This window comes from Rattus rattus, chromosome 7 (genome assembly GCF_011064425.1).
Source record: "Rattus rattus isolate New Zealand chromosome 7, Rrattus_CSIRO_v1, whole genome shotgun sequence".
In the NCBI taxonomy this organism is placed as follows: Eukaryota; Metazoa; Chordata; class Mammalia; order Rodentia; family Muridae; genus Rattus; species Rattus rattus.
In genome coordinates, this window is record NC_046160.1 from 114,620,278 (window position 1) to 114,644,646 (window position 24,369).

General features: G+C 52.1%; 1 protein-coding gene across 5 annotated transcripts in view; it reads right to left on the reverse strand.

Annotated features, from left to right (window-relative positions):
• Asb2 (ankyrin repeat and SOCS box containing 2) overlaps positions 1-24,002 on the reverse strand; it is a 35,414-nt gene extending 11,412 nt beyond the window's left edge. The window contains exons 1-6 of one of the 5 annotated variants that reach the window (XM_032908301.1): positions 23,869-24,002; positions 14,688-14,964; positions 7,336-7,440; positions 5,019-5,185; positions 4,104-4,259; positions 2,385-2,630 (exon numbers count right to left, since the gene is read on the reverse strand). In XM_032908301.1, the coding sequence (XP_032764192.1) occupies positions 2,385-2,630; positions 4,104-4,259; positions 5,019-5,185; positions 7,336-7,440; positions 14,688-14,893 (880 nt within the window). In that variant the 5' untranslated portion in view covers positions 14,894-14,964; positions 23,869-24,002. Of the gene's footprint in view, positions 1-2,384; positions 2,631-4,103; positions 4,260-5,018; positions 5,186-6,126; positions 6,962-7,335; positions 7,441-7,564; positions 7,652-7,779; positions 7,795-14,687; positions 14,965-23,868 lie in introns of those variants that run through there. The other 4 variants (XM_032908304.1, XM_032908303.1, XM_032908302.1 and 1 more) reach the window with 4 other exon arrangements.
• Between the last annotated feature and the right edge of the window lie 367 nt (positions 24,003-24,369).

The window sequence follows — 24,369 nt, forward strand, 5'->3', positions numbered from 1 at the left end:
TTGAACCTCCTGCCTCTAACTTTAGAGTGCTGGGATTACAGGTGTGAACCACAGCGCTGGTTTATTCAGTGCTGGAGAGTGACCCGAGGCTCTGTGCATGCTCGGTAAGCACTCTGCCAACTGAGCCGTATCCTCAGTCCTGGGTTGGTTTTGTTCTCCATCAGAAGCAGGAGAGAACTGGCTTCCGACATCCTCTTAAGGAACTGCCCAGGGACTGGAGAGATGGCTCAATGGTGGAGACCATGCACATGTCTTACAGAGGACACTGGCTTCTCAGTTCCCAGTACCCACACGGTGGCTCACAACCACCTGTAACTCCAGCTCTAGTGGACCTGATCTCTGTGGGTACTTATACTCATATATACATCATACACATGCACACACACACACACACACACACACACACACACACACACACACACAAACATACATGCACATGCATACACATACATGCACACACACATACACACATACACATACATGCCCTCATACACACATGCATGCACACACGCATACACATACACTTTTAAAAATAATAAAAATAAATTAAAAAAATAACTAAACATTGAGCCATGCTGGTAGGAAGGGGACTGAAGGCTGGTAGAGGCTTCCTGCCCTCACCTGGGTCTTTTACATCTGCTTCTCATGGAGAGAGAGAGACAGAGACAGAGAGACAGAGAGGGGGGAGGGAAGAGAGACAGAGACAGAGACACAGAGGGGGGGGGGAGAAGGAGGGAGGAGGGAGGGAGGAGAGAAGGAACCATGCATGTGATTTCCCTGCAGTAGGCTTCCCTCTGCAGATGCAAATGAGCTGAGGTAGATGGGTAAAGCCTGAGATGAAAGGCTTGTGTCAACCACAGCTCTCAGAGCCTTCTGCTCATCTCACCCTGTCAGAGGACTTCATTTTCAGCAGCAGTGCACTGGCCTGGCCTTGTGAGAAGAGCACAGGCCTTTGAGGGCCCATTAGGACCATTAAAGTTTTTGTTTCATGATTCCCAAGCACTGGGGCCTCTGGCAGCTTTTAGAAGCCTCGGTTTACCTGTTTCTTAGTAAGAATCATGGTCCTGCCCTCTTGGGTTTAGGACAAGGTGTAAATGAGGTGATAAAACACAGCGCCAGGCTCAGAAGGCCCTGCTGTCTGGACGGAGCTCAGGGCAGAGGCTGGCCCTCCCCTCAGAGGGACAGTATAGGGACACCTGGAACAAGCCTCTGGGCCTCAGGCCTAGGCTCCCCAGCAGGCCTAGGCTTGCCAGCAAAGCCGCCTGCTCACACAAGGAAAATATTTGTATAGGAACCGACTCTAACCTCCTACGAAGGGAACAGGGGATGGAGCGACTGCCTGGAGAGGGGGTTCCCCTCCCCCACGGTGCCCCCTTGCCCTCAGCATGGCTGCTGGCCTGAGCCCCAGGACTCCACTGTGTTGTCAGAGTGTTCATTGCAGTCATCCCTGGCTAAGAGCCTTAGTCAGGCCCAGGGTCGATCTCCTCAGCTGAGAGGCAGACACGGGTCAAATCCAGGCTCTCAATGAGCAATCACTTAACCTGTCTGAGCCTTGATCTCCTCAAGTATACAGTGGGGTTAGGACAGCACCTGGTCACCCTGTCCATCATAGGTCTATGCTCAGCAGGAGGCCTGACACACAGTAGGTCCTCACCGATTTGTTGCAGCACAGCCTGTGCATAGCCTCAGCCTCTCCAGTGTTCAGGATGGGCCTTCATTCCATCAAGAGGGAAAGTCAATCACAGGAGAGCTTGGAGGGGGGTTGTCAAAGTACACAGGATTTTTTTATTCATGTTTTTGAGTCTTTGCTACTTGGAACATCAAGAAGCAAGCGGTTTGGTTTTAGTTTCTCCTGTTAAGTTTTGTCTTTTTGTTTGTTTGTTTGTTTTTGTTGTTCTTTTTTTAATGGGAAAATGGAGCAGAGACCTGGGTTCAAATCCCATGTGTATCGATGACTTACTCTGTGATCTTGGACAAATCACTTTCCTACCTGGTCCTTGGTTTTTAATCACCTGCAAAACAAGGATGTGATCTCCATCTGAGGCCTCTCTGGCCCAGCAGTGCGATGGGTAGTGGTTTGGGCATCAAGAGTCCAAGAATCTAGAGAGCTGTACAACTAATTCTGCAGATAAGTTACTTCCCCTTTCTAGGCCTCAGATTCCTCTTTTGTGAAAGGGGGATGTTGAGCTGGACCTGAGATGGTAAGACAGGAAGTACTTAGCAGCACCTCACCATAGCTCTACTGAACCCAAACCTGGCCTCAGAATCCCCAACACAGCCCTGCAGGGCCCTGGATCAGAGGACGCTCACAAGATGGGCCAGCACAACTTTCCCTCCCAGCTGACCTCTGAGGTCCTTGGCAGCTGCTCTGCGTGACCACTCACCATGCTTGGCCAGGAACCTCAGGGCCTCCAGCTGCCCGCTCTGGGCAGCCACAAACAAGGGGGTGATGCTGTAGACGTTCTTGGCTTCCACCTTGGCCCCGCCGCTCACTAGGATCTCCATGACCTCCAGGTCATTGCGTGAGACAGACTCATGCAGGGCCGTCCAGCCCCTGTTGCAGCGGTGGTTGGCGTCTGCGTTGTATTGCACCAATATCCTCACGGCCTCCGCGTTCTTGCGCTCACAGGCTGAACCCGGGAGATGTAAAACAGTCAGTGTGGCCCTGAAGGTTTGACGGTTCAATAGTTTAATCCTTCCAACTACCCTTGAAGAACGAACCCAATGTCAGTCCCTACGTCTGTAAATGAGGCGGGTGAAGCACAGAGAGGGCAAGTGACTTTCCCAAAGTCACACAGAGACTAAGGGTCAGAACTGGGATTCAAACCCAGGAACTCATGTCCAGAGACTCTGTCCCCGGGAATGTTCTAGAGTGTCCCTAACTCATCATCCTTTTCAATGTTACACCAGACACTAGGGCTGAAAATATCTACACAACAAAGGCTGCTGCTCACTTAGCTTGGCTTTATCTTCTGAGTACAACCCATCTTCCTCATCCTCCTCAAAGCTCCTCTTCAACTTCTCGCCCACAGTTCTCACGAGGGGAGCTACAGAGGGCCTTGGAGTCACCAAGGAATGCGAGCCAATTAATGCCTCTTGAAGCCTCCCTGGAGAGGGGACGGCAAACAGGGCGAGCAACTAACTGCCCGTGGTGCTTCAATGGGCTTCTTTCTCCACCTCATGAGCGCCAGTCCTCTCTCTCTGTAAACCACACAGCAAAGCCTTCCTAGGGGAGGGTCCGCAGGAGGCCACACTCAGGAGCTGGGAGCCTGAGGCTTTGGTACCTAATAGATCCAAGGCCAAGCCACTAGACTGGTATTTGGCATTCTCCCTGCAGCTCTCTTTGGGACAGCTGAGGTCCTAGGTAACAGCTAAGGGCCCTATAGCAGACACTTCCATGTTCCAGCCCTCACTACCTGCAGAGTATTATATGTGCCGGATGCCAGATCACAGGTGCGCCTTTGGTCCTTACATATCAAAGGAGAACGCTAGCAACACTCACAGGTGTGGAGATGCAGATGCGGGCTTAAGGAAAACACCATCCCCGGTACATAAACACTCAACAGGTGCCAGCTATCGTGATGGGTCACCTGTCCACTGTCACGGGACCTGCCTGTTGCAACCAGTGCACACCTTTGAGCTAGTACTGAGCTAGCCAGGAGGCTCCTGCTTACATAGACATAGCAGAGGTATGCACTCCCTCCCCTACCGGCTGGCCTTTGCCCATGCTGTCCTAGAAGCTTAGCCGGCTGGTAAGTTCCTTCCTGTTGGGGTTCAGTCCAGGCACCCCTCTATGAGCACCCCCTCCACACATTCCCACCCAACCCCTTGCCAAGCCCTGCGTGCTTATAGTCTGAGTGTGTGCCTACGCTTGATGGAAACCACAGACATGTATGTGCCCCATCTTCTCAACTAAGGCTTCAGTGACACCCCCACCCCAGCATGTTGACCTGTGGGATATGTTGGGTGATCCCATGTGTAAACTGGAGATCTAATTAGCATAGTTAGCATGCACCATGCTTCTTGGAGGGGTTCTACTCATAGGAGCAAGCCGAAAGCTGCCCATTTGCTCCTGGGCTTCCTGGCTCAGCCTAGGGACTCACCTTTGTAAAGTGGGGTCTCCCTGGATTTGTTAGAGATGTCAGGCTCTGCCCCCGCCTGGAGCAGGGACAGGAGGCAGTCCAGGTGTTCTCTGCACGTAGCCAGGTATAGTGCTGTCTCTTCCTGCAGTGTGCGCTGGTCAATGGTCCCTGGGTAAGCTGGGGGAGAGCAGGAAACCTGTGTTCCAACTTCCTTGCAGTTCCAAGGACGGGCATGGAGCTGCTTCCTCTGAATTCTATTAAGCCCAGCCTGTTTTCATTTCGTCCCCCAGGACCCGCTTGGGTTCTCAGTTATAGAAATGGAACTAAACGCCACTTCCTCTGGGAAGCCTTCTGAGGTTGAGCCCCTAGCCCTCAAGTGTCTATTTTTCCTTTGCCCTCTTAGTCACTGCTAGAATGGCCACATCTCATGGAACTTTTTCTCTGGTGTGGTTGGTGGGAGTTGGGGCCATTCGATGGCCGGAGCGACCTGCCTGGTGGTATTATGAATCCTAATCTGACCTAATAGAGAGATGGACTTGGGAAACGAGGCAGAGCTAGCCCAGGGTCCCACAGTTGGTGGGAGCAGCCTTGGCAGCGCACAGGCACAGTTGTGCCTGAACCTTTCCACACCAAATCAGCCCCTGGAACATTCTGGGACAAACTGGCAGTGGCTGTCCCAGAACTTAGCTCTTCCCTTGTTCTTTTCTAGGAATTGGGTTTTCCTGACTGACAGGCATGGAGAGACAGCAGCAAGGGGCAGGAGCGGGAACAGAGAGAGGGCTGTCCACCCCACCCCACCCCTACCCCCAGACCCAACTCTTCACTCCACCCCACCCACCCTCGCCGCAACACAGTGACTTTAACTGTGTCTGTGGAGACCATTACATAGCCTGCCCTCCCCACCAAGAGAGAGCCCTGTGCCCTGCTGGCCCTCACCTCGCTGCAGGACTTTCAGGCAGCCCAGCTTGCCATAGTAGGCAGCCTCGTGAAGCGGCAGCCAGCCCTCCTTGTTGGGCTCTGCAAGATTTTTCCCATCCTGGATCATGGCCTTCAAGGCTTCTTCATCTCCTTCCTTGATGGCCTTCAGCACGGGGTCCATAGCCCTGTGAGAGCAAGCGGCAGCCAGTTCTCAGCTGTAGGCAGAGGCAAGGACAGGTGGCCTGGGTCCTGAGGGCAAACAGGACCTGCTGGAGGGCAGGAGCCAGTGTCTGCTCTGGGGTCTCTCCTCGAGTGTTCAGCTTGTTCTGGGCCTAATGCTTGTACCCTCCAGATCACTGGATGCAAGCGAATTAGTGTGAGAATCTGGCAGTCCCCGCGCCTTTCTGGAGCTGAAACTAATGTCACACCCAAAACTGCTTCTGCCAGGAAGACTCGGGCACAGAGTGCTAACACTGGCTAACTACAGAGGAATCTTCCCAAAAGATGGCCCTCTGATTCATACCATGCACAGCTAGCTGAATGATTGCAGGAGCTCCCGAAGGCAAGGACCTGCCAAGGTCCCTCCCTCCCTCCCTATTCCCCCAGCCTTCCTGCCTCCCCATCTCCCCATCGAATCCATTATTCCTACTCCCAGCTGCTGCAAAATGACAATAGTTGAAGGATTAATAAATTAGAATCCTTCACAGTTTAAAACTTCTAAATGTCAAAAGATTTCAAGGCCACAGTGGGGGTCATCTTTGTTTGGCTTACTGAAGACAATTTTTTCTCACTTATCCATTTATTTCCTTGTCTGTCTGTTCTCCGAGACCTCTTTCCCTTTGTCCCCTGCTACCGAGTCAGTAGGGACCATGACTATCTAGGATCTTAGGATCAGGAGCTAGGATGGGTTTAGGGGGACCTCTAGGACCAGCCCCCAAACCCTCTCAGCTGCTTCCTCTAGCATGCAACACTTCCTCCTGCCTCTCGGCCTCTGGGTTATTAATAGCAGCTACGGGTGAAGCCAGAGACCCAACAAGGACAAGCGACTGACCAGCTAGATCCTGAAGGCCCATCAACACCATCATAGCCACCTGCTTGAGATTCACTCAGGAGCAACAGGACCAACCTCCATCAGTCTCAGGGAGGGCCCCATGGGGTATGTGGCCACGGCTGAAGTGGAGGGGAATGGGCTGGCTGGTCCTGTGGCCTCGGTGAGGAGAGGTTCCCACGATGTAATACTTGATGTCCAGGCCTACCAGCCAGAGTGGGTCTCCCCAGCTGGGGTTCATACATCCTGGGACTCTCAGTGTCTCATATACACGAAGAGCCTCCCCAGGAGCTCAGACAAAGTCCCCACCTCAAAGAGGGAGAGGCTGCTAGGCATGTTAAACCACCAAAGACTAGAAGCAAGGTGCACAGGGCCTTGGGAGACAGCTTTGTCTTTCCCAACCCTGCCTTGCAGAAAAGGGAGACTGGCGGTGGGGGAGGAGCGGGGGAGTGGGGTGTCCTGTGACAGACATGCAGGGATAGGCAGTTGTACCCAGATTAGAACTGGAACTTTCTTTTTTTGTCAACCCCAAAGCCCCAAGGACAATGTGGTGCCCATAGGGCTTGGAGAGGCTGAGAATGAGAACTGTATCCTCCTCTCTGCCACACAGAAATGGGGTACCAGCAAAGGGCCCCCCTTTTTTCTTTTAACTGCTTTTAAGGCCACTCTGAACCAGAGCAAGGAGGGAGGCACAAATATCCCATCGGCACCATACCCGAGGCAGAACCCTCTCCCTTGGCCCCGGTTAATCGATTAGTTCTGGGCTTTGGCACCTGGCCCTTAAATGAAGGGTCGTGGGTGGAGACTTAGATGTGCACAGATGAACCCCTGGAGGTGGCGTGGGGAGACACAAGGAGGATGAATGGGAGTGAAAGTCAACTACACACACACACACACACACACACACACACACACACACACACACAAAACACCCCCCCCACACACACACACACACACACACACACACACACACACACACACACACACACACATACACCAGTCCTTTGAACCTCTCCCTCTTGCTGGAACCCCAGATTCAGAGACCCATGGAACTCCTCCAGCAGCAGGGTCCCAACCTCTGAAAACATCTGAGGTCAGTCCCAAGCACAGCCTGAATGCCACTCCTAGTGGGCATCAGGCTGCAGCCCCCACGCCTAGCTCAGTAGGAGCACTAGAATCTAGACACAGCAGGAAGGGGATCTAGGGCTGCAAAGCTAGCCCTCCCCCTGCTGCCTCAGCTGGAGGTGTGAGCTGGGTGGTCTTGGGGCCAGGTGGGGAGTCACTTACGCCATCTGGGAGGTCTTGAACAGGTTGCTGCTATACTTCTGCATGACCCCTTGGAACAGGCCCAGGGGTGCTCGGGCCGGTGGGCTCTCGGGAGGAGAGGAGGACCTGGAAGGTGCAGAGCCAGAGTGAAACAGAGCAAAGTACTCTGCATAGGAGAAGCGGGTCATGCTGGAGCCGGTGAGGAGGATGGAGGGCGAGCCGGGAGAAAGAGTCTAAGTGACAGACAGACACAGGGCTCTGAACCAAAGCAGATGGCCGGGTCCTCTCTGTGTGCTGGACACAGCTGCTGTGTCTCTGGATTATTTTTGGCCCTTGGAGGAAGCCCTTGGAGATTTAAATGACCATATAAGACAACAATGAGGTTAACCTTACCCCCGCCCCCACCGCCCCCCTCCCCAGCCAACCACAAGGGCGCAGATATGAAGCAAGGTGACAATTCTTCACCAGGGAGGATGTGAGAAGCAGTTGGTCGGTCGGTGGCAGGCGTCAGGATGGAAGGATGGGGGGATCTCAGTGGGGCTGGAGAAAGGATTCCTGGACAAGCAGGGGAACAGGAGAGCCAGTCTGAGAAGCCAAGACATTTGGACCCTCCACCTTGCTGGCTTCACATAAGAGGACTGTGCACCCCATAATCCTCTTGGGACCCAGTAGTCTAGAAGGTACAGCAAAAGGGTGAGTAAAGAAAGTCAGACAGGGATTTAAACCCAGATGCCCCTTGTGCAACCTGCGGACAAGTTCATTTTCCATGTGTTTTACTTTTCCTGCCTGTGTAGTGGGAAGAGGGCAGCCACTGTCTCAAGAGCCAGTGGGAAACGCTTAGCTGTCTTGTAGAGCACGGTGTCCCTCAAAGGCTCACGTGTTGAAGGCTTGTCCCCAGTTCAGTCGTGTTCTATGGTGTGTGTGTGTCTTGGGAAAGTGGCAGGGATCGAGTGGGCTCTGTCCTCAGCCTTGGATTCCGATCCACTGACTAGTTCAAAATTGGATGGTGTGATGGGGTAGCCTTTACTTGTCAACTTGACTCAGCCTGGAATCAGCTGGGAAGAGAATCTCAATCAGATTGGCTAAATTGGGTTGGCCTCTGGGCCTGTCTGTGGGTGTCGTCTTAAGTCATACTGATATGTGAAGACCACTGTGTGCGTCACCACTTCCTAGGCAAGAGGTCCCGAACTGTATAAGAGTAGTAGAATTGAGCTGATCACAAGCAAGGGTGCAGGTGCAGTCGTTTCTCTCTACACTGCCAGCCTCTGTGACGTGACCAGAGGTGGGGCTCCTGCTGCTGTGACTTTCCCCCAGCGATGGACTAGAACCTGGGATTGTAAGCTGGAATGAACACTTTTCCTACCAAGTTGCACTTTACAGAGTGTTTTTATCATAGCGAGAGAAATGAAATGAGGATGGATGACATTGTAGGGAGGCGGTGGAAACAGAAGACGTGGGACCCCGTGGAAAGGAATGGGTCCTTGGCTCCTTTCTCTCTCCTTCATTGCTTCCTGATTACTCTGAGGCAAGCAGCTTCCTAAGCCACAGATTTCCACCGCCATGATATTCTGCTGTACCTTGGGCCTACAAAATGGGCTCCGGTCCACTGACTGAAGCCTCTGGAACCATGGGCCTGAATAAATCTTTTCTCCTGTAAGCCGTGTCCCTCGGGCTTTAGTGGAAGAAGAAAGCCAGCTAACACAGAGAGAGGACTTGACCCAAGCCAACATTGCATTTTGCTTTCATTATACTGAGCCTTGATCCCACTCTACCAGAAGGCATCTTGGAAATGGGGCAGCCAGTCACTCTGCTCCTGTCTGGGGCTGCAGGGGCAACCGACTTCGAGAACCCTTATCATCTCCTAGCAGGTCAACCTTTATACCAAGCACTCTCCCCTTGCTTCCCAGACAGGGGGGCAGGGCCCTGCCTGTGGAGTCTAGGATCTCATTCTGAGGCTGGTACCCCATGGTACCAGGTGCTGTAAAGAGGACCTTGGGAAGGATCCTGACCTTATAAGGCAGGGCAGGGTAGGGCCTCAGACTCTGTGGATCCCTCAGCAAAATCAGGCTGTGTTACAGAGTAGAGGCCCCCGAGAGAGAAGAAAAGAGAGGAAAGGAGAGGAGTGGAGAGGAGAGGAGAGGAGAGGAGAGGAGAGGAGAGAAGAGAAGAGGCTTGGTTCAAATCAGGCTGAGGCCCAGCCACCCCCATCCTCTATGTCTCTGTTCTTCCTGTCTCCCAACTCATTACATCCTTCTACACATATCTCCAAGCCGTGTAAGGCACTGACTGATGCACCCAGTCAGTACTTTTCCTTCTGTTCTTATTAAGGTTGGCATTAATATTTCTGCCTGTCATGGGTGAGCAAGCTGAGAGTGGGCACCGCTCAGGATCCCATGGGGCAGGTAAACAGAGCTGAGGCTCAGACAGCACCTAAGACCCCGCCCCCATCCTCCAGGACCTGGCTTCTTCTTGTCTTCGAACCCTCCCATCTGCTCCATAACCTCCACACTGGTTTCGTGCCTTCGGATGTGTATAGACTCTTCCCCAACTTTGTGCTTATGTTTCTTTACTTGCAAAGTGGGGTCAGGACCAAACTGGGGGGGGTAGGTGGGTGTGCATTACTGTCTATGTGGTAGATGGTACTCAGTGTGACACAGATCCAAGAACCATCACTCAAGATAAGGGTGTGCACGGCCTGTCTCACCTGGCCTGTCTGCCCAGGCCCAATGCTCCCCTCTCTCCTCCTGGCCCTAGGAGAGCAGCTTAGGCCAGGCTAGCTCTGTAGTCAGCAGGTCTGGGCTCTCCATGAAGCCCCAAGATTCCCAGTCCATATGGCCTCCAGTCTCTAGCTACCATTCAAATGTTTCAGCAAATGATGCTCACGGGTTAAAAAAAGCAACTGCCACCTTCACCTGAAATGGGAACCATTCCATGTGAAGTGCTGACAACAAGGACTAGCTGAGGCGAGGAGCTGAGGCTGATGGAATGTAAGGTCACGGTTGGGTCACAGGTCGCCAGCATGCAACGCAAATTCCTCAGAGCCCTTCCAAGCACACTCCTGCCACCTTCCGAGGTGCGTCGTCCCCATTCTGGCAGAAGGAAGAGGACGACATACTAGGTTCTGCAATGTGACAGCCCTGGCTCTGTCCCAAGCCTGGTGTCAAGGACTGGGATTGCAGACCTCTGGGTCAAGTACTGTGGATCCTTAACTGCTCAGGGGCCACAGGTGCGTGACAAGGCCACACACCCACAGAGCTGCAGGACAGGGTTGAGATCACAGAAAGAAAACTCATTCTAAGAGCACTGAACTCGGGTTGCATGACCTTGGTCTGGGGGTCAGCTTCGTGGCTGCTTACAGTACCCAGGCTCTCAGTCTCAGGCTGCATGGGAAGCCAAGGGACTTTTGTGCTTTCAAAGCAAGTAGAAGGCCCCACTTCCCCTCTGCTGGCTGCGGCAGGGGAATTCCCAGCAGAGCTAACCGCTGGGCTGAGTCATCTGAGAGGAACATGCTTCCGTGGGATGTGGCTACAGGTTATGACCTAAAGAGGTCCAGGTAGGGCTTGTCTGCTCCTCCCTGAAACACAGCAAGCACCACTGCTGGGCTTGCCCTGCAGGCTTCCCATGCTCCTTCAGCTTTTGTCTCCTTCAGGCCGCACACTTGGGGGGGGGGGTATGGCCAGGTGCCAGGATGGACCCAGCACAGGCTGCGGTTTGACTGGAATCATCTGCAGTCATGCACCCCATTCCAAGCAAGTCTAAGGTTATGTTTCCCTCCTTGGTCTTCTGAGAAGAGCGAACTTCAGTAAAGTGCAGGCACTTGAAGGCTTTGAAGATCAGCTCCAGTTGCCTCTCCATAGAAACCTCAGGCTCTCTTGTTCAGGGGTATGTGGACCCAAGTTCCCCATTGGATAAGAAGCAAGGTATGCCTCTTGGGAGCTCACGGGGCCCAGGCTTGGCAAAAGACTTTCATGACTGTTGGCCCTTCACCTGATTGTGGGGAGGTCTAAAAAGAGACCTCATGCTTTATAGGGGGGCAGTGTTCTCCTATGGACCCTGCACTCCCTTTTAAAGACAATGACAAGGTACATTCCCAAAGTGCGTTCTTGGCTTTGAAGTGTTTATTTGCCTAAAAATATGCATTAGGTACCTACAATAACAAAGGCACCCAGGGAGTACAAGCGAACAATGTCTCCTAGTCCCCAAGAGACCGTGTCACTGGGAAGCTCTCCAGAGACTCTCCTACCCTGACACAGAAGCCACTCTGTGAGCTGAGGTGGTCATGAGGTTGGGGTCCCAGGGACTCCTCACCTTGGGAACAGCAAGGGGAGTGAATGAAGGCTGCAGAGTAGAGTAGCCTCCATCCTTCTTCACTAGGTTTCTGCTAGAAGACAGCATGGGGGCGGAGAGGAGGATCTGAGAGTGTGCAGCCGTGTTCTTGCCAAGGTACCAAAAGAGAAGGAAGGAGAGAGGGGGAGGGGAGGGGAGAGGGGGAGGGGGAGAAGAAGAAGAAGAAGGAGGAGGAGGAGGAGGAGGAGAAGGAGAAGGAGAAGAGGAGGAGGAGTATACTTTGAGATGAACAAGCTTCAGCTATCGACATTTTGGGAAGGGACAGTAAGGAGCAGTTAGGTCAGGGCTCACTGAAATGGGGTAGCTAACCTGAAGTGGTCATTGCATATCGGTAAACGACACAGGAATCATTGAACTTCCGAAGCCACCTTCCTTTTATGGCCTCCCTTGTCCTTCTATCCACCCATGCACTTGCTTATAAGTGGCCACTTGCCACACGGTCAGGTCTAGGCTTCAGAAAGCGGAGCAGGCATTTGAAACCCCAAATGAATTTCACAAGTCCCCGGCAGAAGCAGGCAAATGAGGCTTACGGGTAACATCCAGGGCCATCCACACAGGAGCCACAAGGACAGAGAAAAACGGTTAAGGCAGGACTCACTGAGAAAGGGATGGCTAACCTGAGACCCTGAGGAAGACGAGGAGCCCCCTGGAGCCTGTATGATGTCTTGGGTCTATTTGATAATATTGTAATATCCAGAGATAGAGACGAGAGGAGCTCTTAGGTCCTGTAGGCTCTCTAACTTCTGGTTCTGGCCATGAGTCTCGGGGACCCTAGACCTCTGCAGGGGAGGGGGATGTAATGAGCCTAAAGCCTAGTTCAAAGTGGGGAGAGCAAGAGGAAGGCTTTCTGCAGAATCAGCAAAACTACAGACTGCCTGGCCCCAGGAGGGGCTCCTGAGCTGCAGAGGAGGCTGCAGGCACTCAGTGATGTGTGGCTCCTGTAACAGTCCCATCCGTCTCTATCTGGTCCTCTCCGGAGAAAGAGGAACCTGAGTTTGACTTGAACCAGCCAAAACAGGAACCAGATGAGCCAGGTCCCTGCACAGGGTTTCTGAGGCCCCAATGGGATGTGGTCAGGGTAGCTTAGGAGCCTGAAGGCTTCGTTCTCTTCCCCAAGGAGCCTGCCTGACATCCCTGTGACAAGGGCCTCTCAGAACAGGGTGCCCAGGCCTTGGCCCAGCCTGTTGGATACAGGTTACTACCATTGGCAGGAAACAGTGTCACTTGGTATAAGCATTGACAGTTGTCAACCTGGACACAGGGCTGAGATGGTTCATTTCCCACTTCAGAGTCATGTCCGCTGCGTTTCATCTTAGCAAAATCTGGACATTAAAGTTGCGAGACAAGGAAGCAGAACTTCTGAGGGAGTGGGGGACTTTCCCAAGGCCAAGGTCTCATGGGGGTCACTGACTGCTGGGGACAACGAGATTTGAGGGCCATGGCCCACATCGCATTAGCTCTCATCTGTTACAGCAATCCATTGTCCCCCTCACACCCCTCCTCCAACACACACAACCTTGGCTGGGGGATGGGCGAGGGCAGCAAAAGCATCTTCACAATTTATATATTTTCTTCCCAAAAGCGCTTGAAGAGCAAAGGCCAAGTACCCTTCTGGCTGCCCTTGCAAAGAAGGTGTCCCCAGATCAGTCCTGCCCAATCTGGTAGCCACTGGCCCTGTGTAGCCGATGAACACTTGGAATGTGGCTGCTATGGATGGGAAATACACATGATTTTAAAAGCTTGACAAGGGATAAACATTAGAGTGTGTGTGTGTGTGCGCGTGTCTGTCTGTCTGTCTGTCCGTCCATCCGTGGTACCCTCGTGGAAATCAGAGGACAATTTGTTGGCTCTCCTCTCACCACATAGGTACCACGGTTCGAACTCAAGTCATTGGGCTTGGCAGCAAGCACCTTTACCCACTGAGCCATCTCACCAGCCCCTCGCGTATAATTTTTATTTTGGTGATTAGTACAAATGATGCTGTTTGGAAATAAAATATATATAAATTGTGAGTCATGCTTGTACAAGCCTTGTTTCTCAGTAATAGGGAGACCGAGGCAGGGAGATTCAAAGTTTGAGGCTAGCCTGGGCTACACGATTGAGATCCAGATCAGCTTGAGCTATGTAATTTGGCCTTGCCACAAAAACATACATTTTTATAACATGATGTAAAGCCTCACTTGTTTCTTCTGCTACTTAAGTGGCACTGGGTACTGTGCTAGTGGCTTTTCATGTGGCCTCGGGTCATAATGTTAGCAAGCCCAGCTGGGGAGATGAGGTGAGGCGAGAGGGGGTGGGGGAGGGGGAGGGAGAGGGGGAAGGAGGGAGGAAGGGGGAGACATGGAGACCGGGCAGGATGGAGATGCCAGGCAGATCCCTTTTGCCTTGCAGGTGTGTTTCCTGCCCAGACAGAGCTGGAAGCTCTAGCCCCACTGAGTATCAGTCCCCAGCATCCAAGCATAAACCAGTCAGGCCAGGCCAAGCCCAAGCTTCGGAGTGTCAATTGAAGTTCCTAGCCTTGTGACCCTGGGCCTTAGGCTTAGGTCCTCAACACAGAGACCTTAGGAGGTTCTTAAGAGAATTTTTTTTTAAAAAATGAAAGCACAGGGAATCCGCCCTGAGAGAGCAGAAGTTCCACAGTCATGGAGTCAACCATCTTCGGATCAAAAATATTTGAAAAACCCGTCTGCACTGAGCCGTACTGACCGTCTTTCTTGCTGGTTACAACATTGTTAGTCATGGAGCATTTGTGTTTGGAATTAAAAGTGACCTAGTGACGAGTTTAAATACTTAGTGGGATTACATACGTTATAAGCAACTACAATATTTCATGTCAAAGACGTGGGCCACAGGTGTCCTGAATCCCATGCCACTGTGACACCCAAGAGTGGCTTTAGGTGACAAACGCAGACGGCTAAGGGGTCAGAGACCCGGATATTTCGGTTCAGGATGAAGATCCTGGGGCATCTGAAGCTTGAGGGATGCCCAGGGGTCTGTTTACCCTCCATTAGCTTCTCCTCACTTACCTGGTCCATGGGTGGATATGGCCTGGCTGGTGGTTGGTCTGAGAGGACACAGAGGTCTCAGCAGGGGTTGGGCCCCGAGTCTTGTCTGCCAGGCTCTGCTCAATGGCCATCTGGACCAGCTCCTCCTCACTCAGGCTGCTATACAGGCTGTATTCCTCATGCCCAATGGCACGCTGTCTGCCCCGAGTGGAGATCTCAGTCGCCATCTTGGCCACCTCTGCCCCAGCTTCCAGAAGAGTGACTCAGAAGCAGCCAGCACACGGCAGGTGACCAGTCCCTGTGAGGAAACCAAACCCCCGGTCACTGAGTGTTTCACAGGGCAACCATGTTTGCCCAGGGCAGACTGTGCGATTGCACATTTTTAAACATGTATGTGTGTGCCTGCTCGTCAGTATGTACACCTGACCGTGGATGAACACGGAGGACGGATGCCGACAGCTCCTGCAGGTAGGTTTACAGGTGGCTGTGAGGCACTTGGTATGAGGGTTCGAAACCAAACCGGGTCCTCTGCATGAGTAGCAAGTGCTCTTAACCACTGAACCATCTCTACAGCTCACTCACTCTTTGAAATTCATTCATTTGGCCATGGCATCTGTCTAAGCATCCACCCATCCTCACAGCCAAATATCTGCTCATCTATTCACCAATCCCCTATCGTTGAAACCATTATCCATCTACTATCCTCTCATGCATCTGTCTACCCAACTACAGCTATGCCCACGCATCCTACCACCCATCCATTCACTCTCCCACCCATTCTCCCATTTCCTCTCCTACCGTCCTCTCACCCATCCTCCCATCCCTCCCCACCCACCCTCCCATCCATCCTCACACCCATCCTCACACCCATCCTCCCCTTCACTCTCCCTCCGTCCTCCCATCCATCCTCCCATTCAGTTTCCTATCCACCCACATGTCTATCTGACTATCATAGCCATCCACCCATCTTCCTCCTCACTGACCAATACATGCACTCAACCACTACCCCCTCCGCCCTTTCTTGCAGCATCATCCACCAGCCTATCTGACCTTCTAACCATACATCTACTCACCTATCTACCCATCTGTCCACCATACATCCTTCTGTCTGTCCACTTCCTAAGCCACATATCCCCACATGCTCCTCCTACCCATTCCCTTTTAAACGTATCTGAGCACAGATCTACCCACTCACCATTTCCATTCCAGGAAGCCCATCTGTTTATACAGGTATGACTGCATACATTAACTGATAGATTATTTCTTGTGCAACTACTCTGGGTCAGGCACCCTTCTGGGGACACAAAGATCTCAACATTCTGACTCCTGCCTCACGAGGCCACACCATGTTGGACACATTCCTCCCATCCAGTCACAGCTGTGTCCCACACTGGCACATCAAGACTGCTCTTCACCGTGGGAGGGCTGAGAATGCCTCCGATGAGTCAGACATGGGCTCATGCTTGGGATCTCATGTTCTAGTTAAAACCAGCCATCGCAACAATTTCATTACAGAGACTCTCTTCGAAACGATACAAATGCCTCAGAGAGAGCGGAGCAGGGGGAGTGAAGCTCTGTCAGCAGATGAAATCGAATCAGCCTGACTTGTGATATTGACTGGCTTGCAGCAGCGTGATCACAGGTCAATGGTTCTCAGCCCTGGCTGAGCATTCAAGTCACAAGAGGCCTCTGAGGAACACCCCCCAAGTGCCAGCATTCTACTCTGGCAAATATTCATGTCCTTTCCCCCAGAGACAGTGGTCCTTCTCCTTCCCCTCAGATATTGGGCCTAAGTCCTCATGACTTGCTCTCCCAAGGGGAAGCGACTGGGGGTGACACACCAGGCACATGAGAGATCTCTTCTTTCTTGCCCAGGGGAACTAGCAATTTCCCACAAGACTTGCTTCCTTGCAGCCTGGGCCCCCAGAAAGAAGAAATGCATCAGGCTCCTGAGAGTAGACCAGCTCCATCCATCAGGGATTCCTGTCTAGTCGATGAGACACGCCCCCTCAGCCAGTGGGAGAGCAACACCTACTCCCACCCCGAACTACCCTCAGTTGAGTGGGACCCACTGTGGCGCAGCCTGCATTTCCGGTCTGTAGCTCAGAGAATCTTTCTCACCTGCAGGTTTGGACCTTGGCTACCAGTGCGTGGTCTAAAGACGGCTTTGCTGTGTGGCTGTCCTTGTGGCTCTGGCTAACTGGTACCCAAGAGAGAGGTCCATCTCTGAGAGGACATCCAAATGGCTTGCCACCAAAACACCAAGAGGCAGCCACTTCATTAATGTTGAGGGTTTCAAATTTTAGGCTAAACCTCCCCCGCCCCGCATGGCTCAAAGGAAAATAGCAGAAAATCTAAGCGCCAGGGAGGGGGTGGAGTCGCCACGGAGAATGTGGGGTCACTGGGAGCTGTGATGAGGATTGAAACAGCACCGAAAGATGACTGAGCCTTGTCTCCTGCTAGTCCTGGAGCCTCCTGTGTGCGATTGTGTGTAGCGTTAGGGGCCACAGTGGGAGACGATCATACTCTGGCTTTCCTAAGAAGAAACACAACAGATAGGCGTGTCTGGAAAGCCCCGCTCTCTTGCACCCAGCGCCTCTGGCCAGGGACCTGGATTAGGTGTGAGGGGAGATGTGCTGTGTTTACAGAGGAGCACAGGTTCTCAGGGGCCTTCAAGACTACCTGCGGACTGGGTTGCTTGCAATGGATTACCAGCCTACAAAACTCATAAAATAGTTTCATATTCCTGTCAAAACCCCTGGACCTAACCAAAGGTCAGGCACACAAGAAGTATTTAATAAGAGCAGGAGAATAAACAGTAGAATCAGAATAATGTTTAATTCCACGGGAAGACTGGTTTCTGAACTGGGGCCCCTTGCTAACAGCTCTAGCCTTGCCCTGCCATCTGCTGGACGTGTGCGGGATTGCAGCCGTGAAGTAGCTGCTAACAGCCTTGGTTTGTAGCTGTGTTTGCAGAATGCATGATATTACAGCAGATGTGGAGACATCAGCTGACACACAGCGAGGGACTGGGAAAATCTGAATATGATTTGAAGCTCCCCGGGGGCAGCCTCCACCTCCTCATGTCCATTCAGGACCTGCTCTGGTTGGCAGTTTTCAGAGGGGCCATCTGATGGCCTTACCCTCTTCCTGGTTTTCCTCCATTTAAAATGAAGACAGGACAAAAAAAAAAATATTCCCAAGACAGCCTTCTCTTTGGGTGAAAAGGATGGCTGTCAGCACCTAAGCTGGCCCCCATGTCCACTGAGCAGTGTGGCAGGGCAAGAGTTGGTCAGAGTTGGGACAGGTGGGCTCCATGTTCACCCTCATCCAGCCTGCTGCAAATCCCCAGCCCTCTACCCTCGAATCATCCTAGACCTTGGGGGACCATCTGCCTGGCCTCCCTTCTCCTCGATGTCCCAGTTTCACTCCGTACAGGCGACCATCTGTACAGGAAGTGGAGACCCTCACTCGGGGGGTTCTTGAGGTACACAACAGTGGAGGTCACAGGGCAAGCGCAGTATGTGTTTTCAGTGTGGGGTCATGGAGCACTGGAGCATACATGTAGAGGGTGAGTTGCTGTGCTGTGCTCCTGAGTCAGGTGTCACCCAGAGCTGCTCTGCCAACCAAAGAGAAGGAGGCTTGCCACCAGTGTGCACACTCATGGTTGCCACTGTCTGGGCCGCATTGTGAGTGTGTAGTAGGGATGTTGTTTTCCTGTCTGGTGGCAGGAGGTGACATGAGAGGGGCTAGAAGGCAGACTCTGAGCTCACATAACTGCTGCTTCTCTTTTTCTTTTTTGCATTTGTACATGAAAGAGAGAGAGAGAGAGACAGAGACAGAGACAGAGACAGAGACAGACAGAGACAGACAGACAGAGACAGACAGACAGACAGAGACAGAGAGGTGTGTGTGTGTGTGTGTGTGTGTGTGTGTGTGTGTGTGTGATGTACCTGTGTATGTGGGTTCACAGGTGTGCTTACATGTGAGGTGAACATGTACGTGTGCCTGTAGACCTAAGGGTGACATTGGATGTCCTGGTTTAATTTACTGAAACAGGGTCTCTCAATGAACTCCTCCATTTAACATGAAGACAGGACAAAGAGAAAAGATTCCTAAGCCAGGCTTCTCCTTCAGTGTAAAGGATGGCTGTCAGCACCTGAGCTGGCCAGCTTGCCCATGGGTCTGTCTCTTATGTACTGAGATCACAGGCAGCTGCCATGCCTGCCAGGTTTTTCCATGGGTTCTGGGGATCCCATCACTGGTGCTCGTGGTTGTGTGGCCGTGGTTGTACTCACTGAACCACCTCCATGGCACCCCTGCTCTCCCCAGCACCCCCTGCTCTCCCCAGCACCCCCTGCCTCACTACCTTTTAAGGTTTTAAGGGAAGCTGGGGATGGGAATAAAGACTGTTTTTAAAAGATTGTCTATTAGTGTTTATTATCTGTGCACACCTAATAAATGTATACTTACAAATGTATTTGCAGTTTGGTCATATAATAAAATCCTTCATGTAATATATACCATATTATATGTGTGTGTATATCCATTAATTTGTTGTGAAAGTTTCAAGGTCTCCAGAGTGTCCCAAGACCTTTAACCTCGGGTGATCTTAAAAACAGACTGTTCTCAGCCTGTGCTGATTAGTTTTTGTCAACTTGACACAAACTAGTGACACCTCAAAGAGGGGACTCTCAATTGAGAGATTGCCTCCATCAGATTGGCACGTGGCCATCAGATTGGCATGTGGACATTCAATTGATGAAGGAAGGCCCCACCCACTGTGGGCAATGCCATGCTGAGCAGGTCTGGACTGTGTAGGAAGCAATCTAAGTAAGCCAGCGTAGAACAAGCCGATAAGCAGTCTTCCTCCATGATCCTTGCTTCAGTTTCTGCCTTCAGGTTCCTGCCTTGAGCTCTTGCCCTGCCTTCCCTGCGATATGGGAGTGAAAGCCAAACCAGCCCCAACCCCAAACCCAGGACAACCCAGGATTATTTTCACTCAATATCTTTATCACATCGACAGGGAAACAAGCAAGAACAGCACCTGGGGAGTATTCCCTTCCCATTTTACAGATAGGGAAACTGAGGCTCAGAATGCCAAGGACACATCTACCTGTCCCTTTTTTCACCAGACACCCCGGTCCGTAAATGCCAAGGACGATGGCAAGAGTTCCTACAAGCGACTTATTACCTCGCCCTTCTCAACCGTGTTGCTCCCCTCACTAAGATGAGACCCAGGTCAAAATCCCAGGGTGGGCCTTTGGCAAGTGAATTGTTTGTTTTCCTGTTGTTGTGATGAAACACTGTGACCCAGAGCAACTTATGACAGAGAGGATTTATTTTGGCTCACAGTTCCAGAGAGGTAGAGTCCGTCATGGCGGGGAACCATGGCAACACAGGGGAGGCACTAAAAAGAGAAAGGAAGCCGAGAGCTCGCATCTTCAAGGACAAGCACAATGCAGGGTGCAAACTGGAAGTAGGGCCAGGAACTCTCAAAGCCCACCCCAGAAACGCACATCCTCTGGAACAACCTCACCTCCCCACAGTCCCGCCCCACCCCAAATGGTGCCACCAATCAGGAACCACGTTTTCAAATCTACAAACCTATGAGGGCATTTCTCATTCAAACCACCACGGCAAGGGATGGGGCTGAAGGGCCTCCGGTATCAGGGCCTTTTTATAGACCCCTGTCTCTCAGTGTAGCAATCATTTGATCATCGTCATCAAAGGAGCTAATGCTCCTTGCAAGTGATCCTCAGGACGCAGCCTGTTGACCTTCCTTCACAGAAGAGGCAGTGACCCAAATCTGAGATAGCAAGTCGCTCTCCCTTGTACACTCCTCCCAGCCACATGCAACTCCGCCAAACTACAGGTGGTCCTGTTTGCAGGAGGTGCTACAGCAGAAGTTCTCAACCTGTGGGTCGCGACCCCTTGGGGTCAAACGACCTTCTCACGTGAGTTACCAGAGACCATGAGAAAACCCAGACTGATATCAGTAGCAAAAATTACAGTTATGAAGTAGCAGTGGAAGTAACTATGGTTGCGGGGGTGGGGGAGTCACCACAACATGAGGAACCGTATTAAAGGACTGCAGCATTAGGAAGGTTGAAAACCACTGTGTTAGTTCTTTATAGACTGTGGAGGGTTAACAGCAGGGCGACTCCATCTACACAGCTGTGGGGAAGTCTCTGTTAGGGTGAGACTTTCTGCTTTGGGGTCACCCACATTCTTGAATGTGACCCGTTACCCCTGCTCTGTAAATGACTCATTGGTTGGCCAAGCTGGACTTGGGTGGAGTCGTGCTTTGGGCTGTTGTCAGAGCCCTATCTGGAGTGAGTGGACATTTGTTGGTGTCTCTCCAGGAAAAGCACATGGGACAGGCATCGCAGCATCTAAGCACACCAGGACTCGGTGCTAGTCTCAGAGCTTTGATGCTGGTCTCAGCCGAGCTTGTGATGTTGGGGTGTCAAGGCGTTGGGCATTCTGAGACTAGATCAGTGGCTGTGTGGGGGAAGGGGTGATATGATCTGCTTGGAGTTAGAGAATGCAGTCAGTATCACCACATAGGACTCTTCTTCCTTTGTATGGAGGGGAAACTGAGGCCCAGAGAGGTCCCGATGGGAGTTGATTCTGCCCAAAGCTAACTCTGTCCACACTCCAACACCAGACCAGAGAATTATTATACAGAAAGTAGGAACCAAGGCTCCATCTGGGGTGGAACGCCCTTCCTTTTCTTTGTCCAAATCTGGGGTGTTCTCTCTCTCTCTCTCTCTCTCTCTCGTCATCTGGAATCCTAGGTCTGGAGTACATTGAGAAAAGCCACCTCAAAAAGACAGTAAGGAAGAGGGAAGAGGGTGAGAGAGAGAGGTGGGGGGAGAAAAGCAGAAAGAAAAAAATTCCTTTCTAGGTTTTGTACAAATACTGTATTCTAAAGAGCTAGTCCCTCACAGAGCTAGAGGCCACTGAGGTGTTGCCTGTGATGTGAGCTGTAGCTAAGAAGACTCTGAGAAGCCTCGCTCCCCTTATCCCCCACCCCCAAGCCCCTCTACTGTTGCCTCTCCAGGACCGGGTCACCTTTGTCTCACATGCCAGAGTGCAGGGCCTCTCCCCTGCCTCCAGGCCCTGCAGGGCCTGGCAGCGTCTCAGGCTCTTGCACTGGATCCAGACACATCAGTATGGCTCAGTCCACAGGGCTAGACGCAGTATTCCAGGGCCCTGACCCAGTTTCTGCCTAGCCTCTGGAAATGCCGAGCTCTGCCATCTGCCAGCAGCCTGAGGTGACAGTGATGGGTGGGCAAGGCTGGCCGCTCCTCCCCCTCCAGGCAGTGGAGGACTCTGCAGCTTAGAAGAGGGAGGACTGGAGACACTCTGTGTCCCCTGCAGGAGGATTCTTAGATCTAGTCTGTGGACAACACACGGTGCCTGACAACACTGTGAGGGTATCAGGGAAAGGTCCTGCTGGGTTCACAAAGATGCTGACCGCCACAGTGTCAGCCTGAAAGCTGAGGGAGTGTGGCTGTGAATGCAAGCCCCTGAGGTCTAGAAGCTTAGCCTTGATTCCTAATTTCAGCATCCCATTGCTGTCCGGCCTCTTAACCTCTCACAGCCTCAGTTTCCAAATCTTGAAAAGGGTGTCAACATTTACCTCATACTCATGGTGGCCTTGAGAGGGGTCAGGGACATAATTCACCCTAATTAAGTCTTTGATGGATTCTGGCTAACATGAACTGAATTGTTCTACATCATGAAACCATTTCAGACCCCCACGCAGAGGAGAAAGACGATCCTCCCAGTTACCGCCCAAGACTCCCAACACTGGTGGTCACACATACCAGGTGTGGCCTCCAGGTGCCAAGAAGGACCAGAAATATGAGATGGTTCCTTCTGATGGGCACACATCCATGTTTTGAACAAGAATGAGCTAACGAGCACTCGTGGCTAAGGTCGGGCTGTGGCTGGGGGCTGGTCTGGCATTCTCTCCGAGCCCCTCTGAATTCCCTCAAACCTTGCCTTACACGGACTGCTTGAAGAAGGAGAGTTTTCCTGCCACAAGTCACATCCCTGTTGTCCCTCCATGCTGTCCCAGGCCTGTTCATGTCAGTCCATCTCCCTGGCAATGCAAGATGTAGCTGGAGATAAAACCCTACCTTTCTCCCTCAGCGCATACACTTTGCAACTATGTTTCATCTCCCCCAGGTCCTGGAGTGAACGTTCCTCCCTCAGCCTCCATGAAGGCTTCATTCCTCCCTCCCACCTCGGGGAGTCTTTCTCTCGGCAGCCCTGTCTTCAGCTGGCGTCTCCCTTCGTCCCAGCTGTCCTTCTACTCAGAGACCCCTTGCTCTCCACAACATCCTGTCTGTCCTTCCAAGATTATCTATTGCCTTCTTAAGTACGGTGTTTGTGCACGTACACATGTGTATGTATGTGCCTGTACGTGTGTGTATATATGAGATAGTTTTTTATCTCTGCTTCCCATGAAGTTTTTCTTTACTCTCCTCTAGGTAACACTTCTCATTCCTCACCCTCTCCCAAGCCTCCAGAAATGGCATGCAGAGCCCCTGGCATCAGGTCGTCACCAGCCGCACATTACTTTTCATGTGTAACCCTCTTAGTGACACAGACACTGAGTCCTCTTGCAGGAAAACCCCCATCATTGGCTCAGCCTGGAAGTATTTCCGAAGGGCACCTGTCTGCCACAGACACCACCGGAGACCCTACACACCCGACAATAGCATCAGTGCTCACTCTTTTCACACGTCCATGTTTAGAAGCACACACAACGGAGTGGCACACTAACCCAGAGTCCTCCAGAAGAATAGCTACCATGCGTGCAGAGCGCTGGTAGCCTGCCTGCCTGCCAGACCCAAAGTCTCCAGGGTGTGCAGAGCTGGAGAGAAGGGGAGAGAGAGAGAGAGAGAGAGAGAGAGAGAGAGAGAGAGAGAGAGAAGGGAGGGAAGGGAGGAGGGAGAGAGGGGGGCAGGGACAGAGACAGAGACACAGAGAGAGAGAGAGACAGAGACAGAGACAGAGACAGAGAGACAGAGACAGAGACAGACAGAGACACAGAGAGAGACAAAGAGAGGCAGAGGCATGGGCACAGTTTGGCTACAGGTCTCAGTGAGTCCTGAAGCTGCAGGTCCCAGCCCGCCCAGCAATTCTTTTCAAAGTCTCCAATGACCAAGTCAAAAGCAAGCATTACCTGCGAGGCTCTGTGGCAGGGGCACAGGTCTAGGCAACAAAGAGATTCTCTTGACTGTCTGACTTCAGAACATGCTCTCTGAGTTTGCCTCCTGTGCTGGCCCTGAGCTTCCAGCTGTTGTGCCAGGCAGCTCTGAAACATTCTCCTTTGAAGCAGGGAGTTTATTTCGGGCCCACCGCATGACCAGGGATGTCAAGCCAAGCTATAAGACGTTATGACTCTCAGATTTCCCTTCTGAAGATTGCACTAAGGAAGCTGTGATCCCGCCCTCCACTCCTCCGGGGGCACGGGAGACAGGCTCCCGCTTCAGAGAGCATCCCGGGCTTCGGCACTCACGTGATGTCATCATTTGTGATCCTTGACATGGAGCCCATATATGGGTATGTTTCTAGAACTACCCAGGCCGGAGCTAGAGAGGAGGGAAATGCAGACAGACAAGACGGGGAGGGCGCACAAAGAGACACAGAATAGAGAAAGAGAATAAAGCAAGGGAGAAAGAAG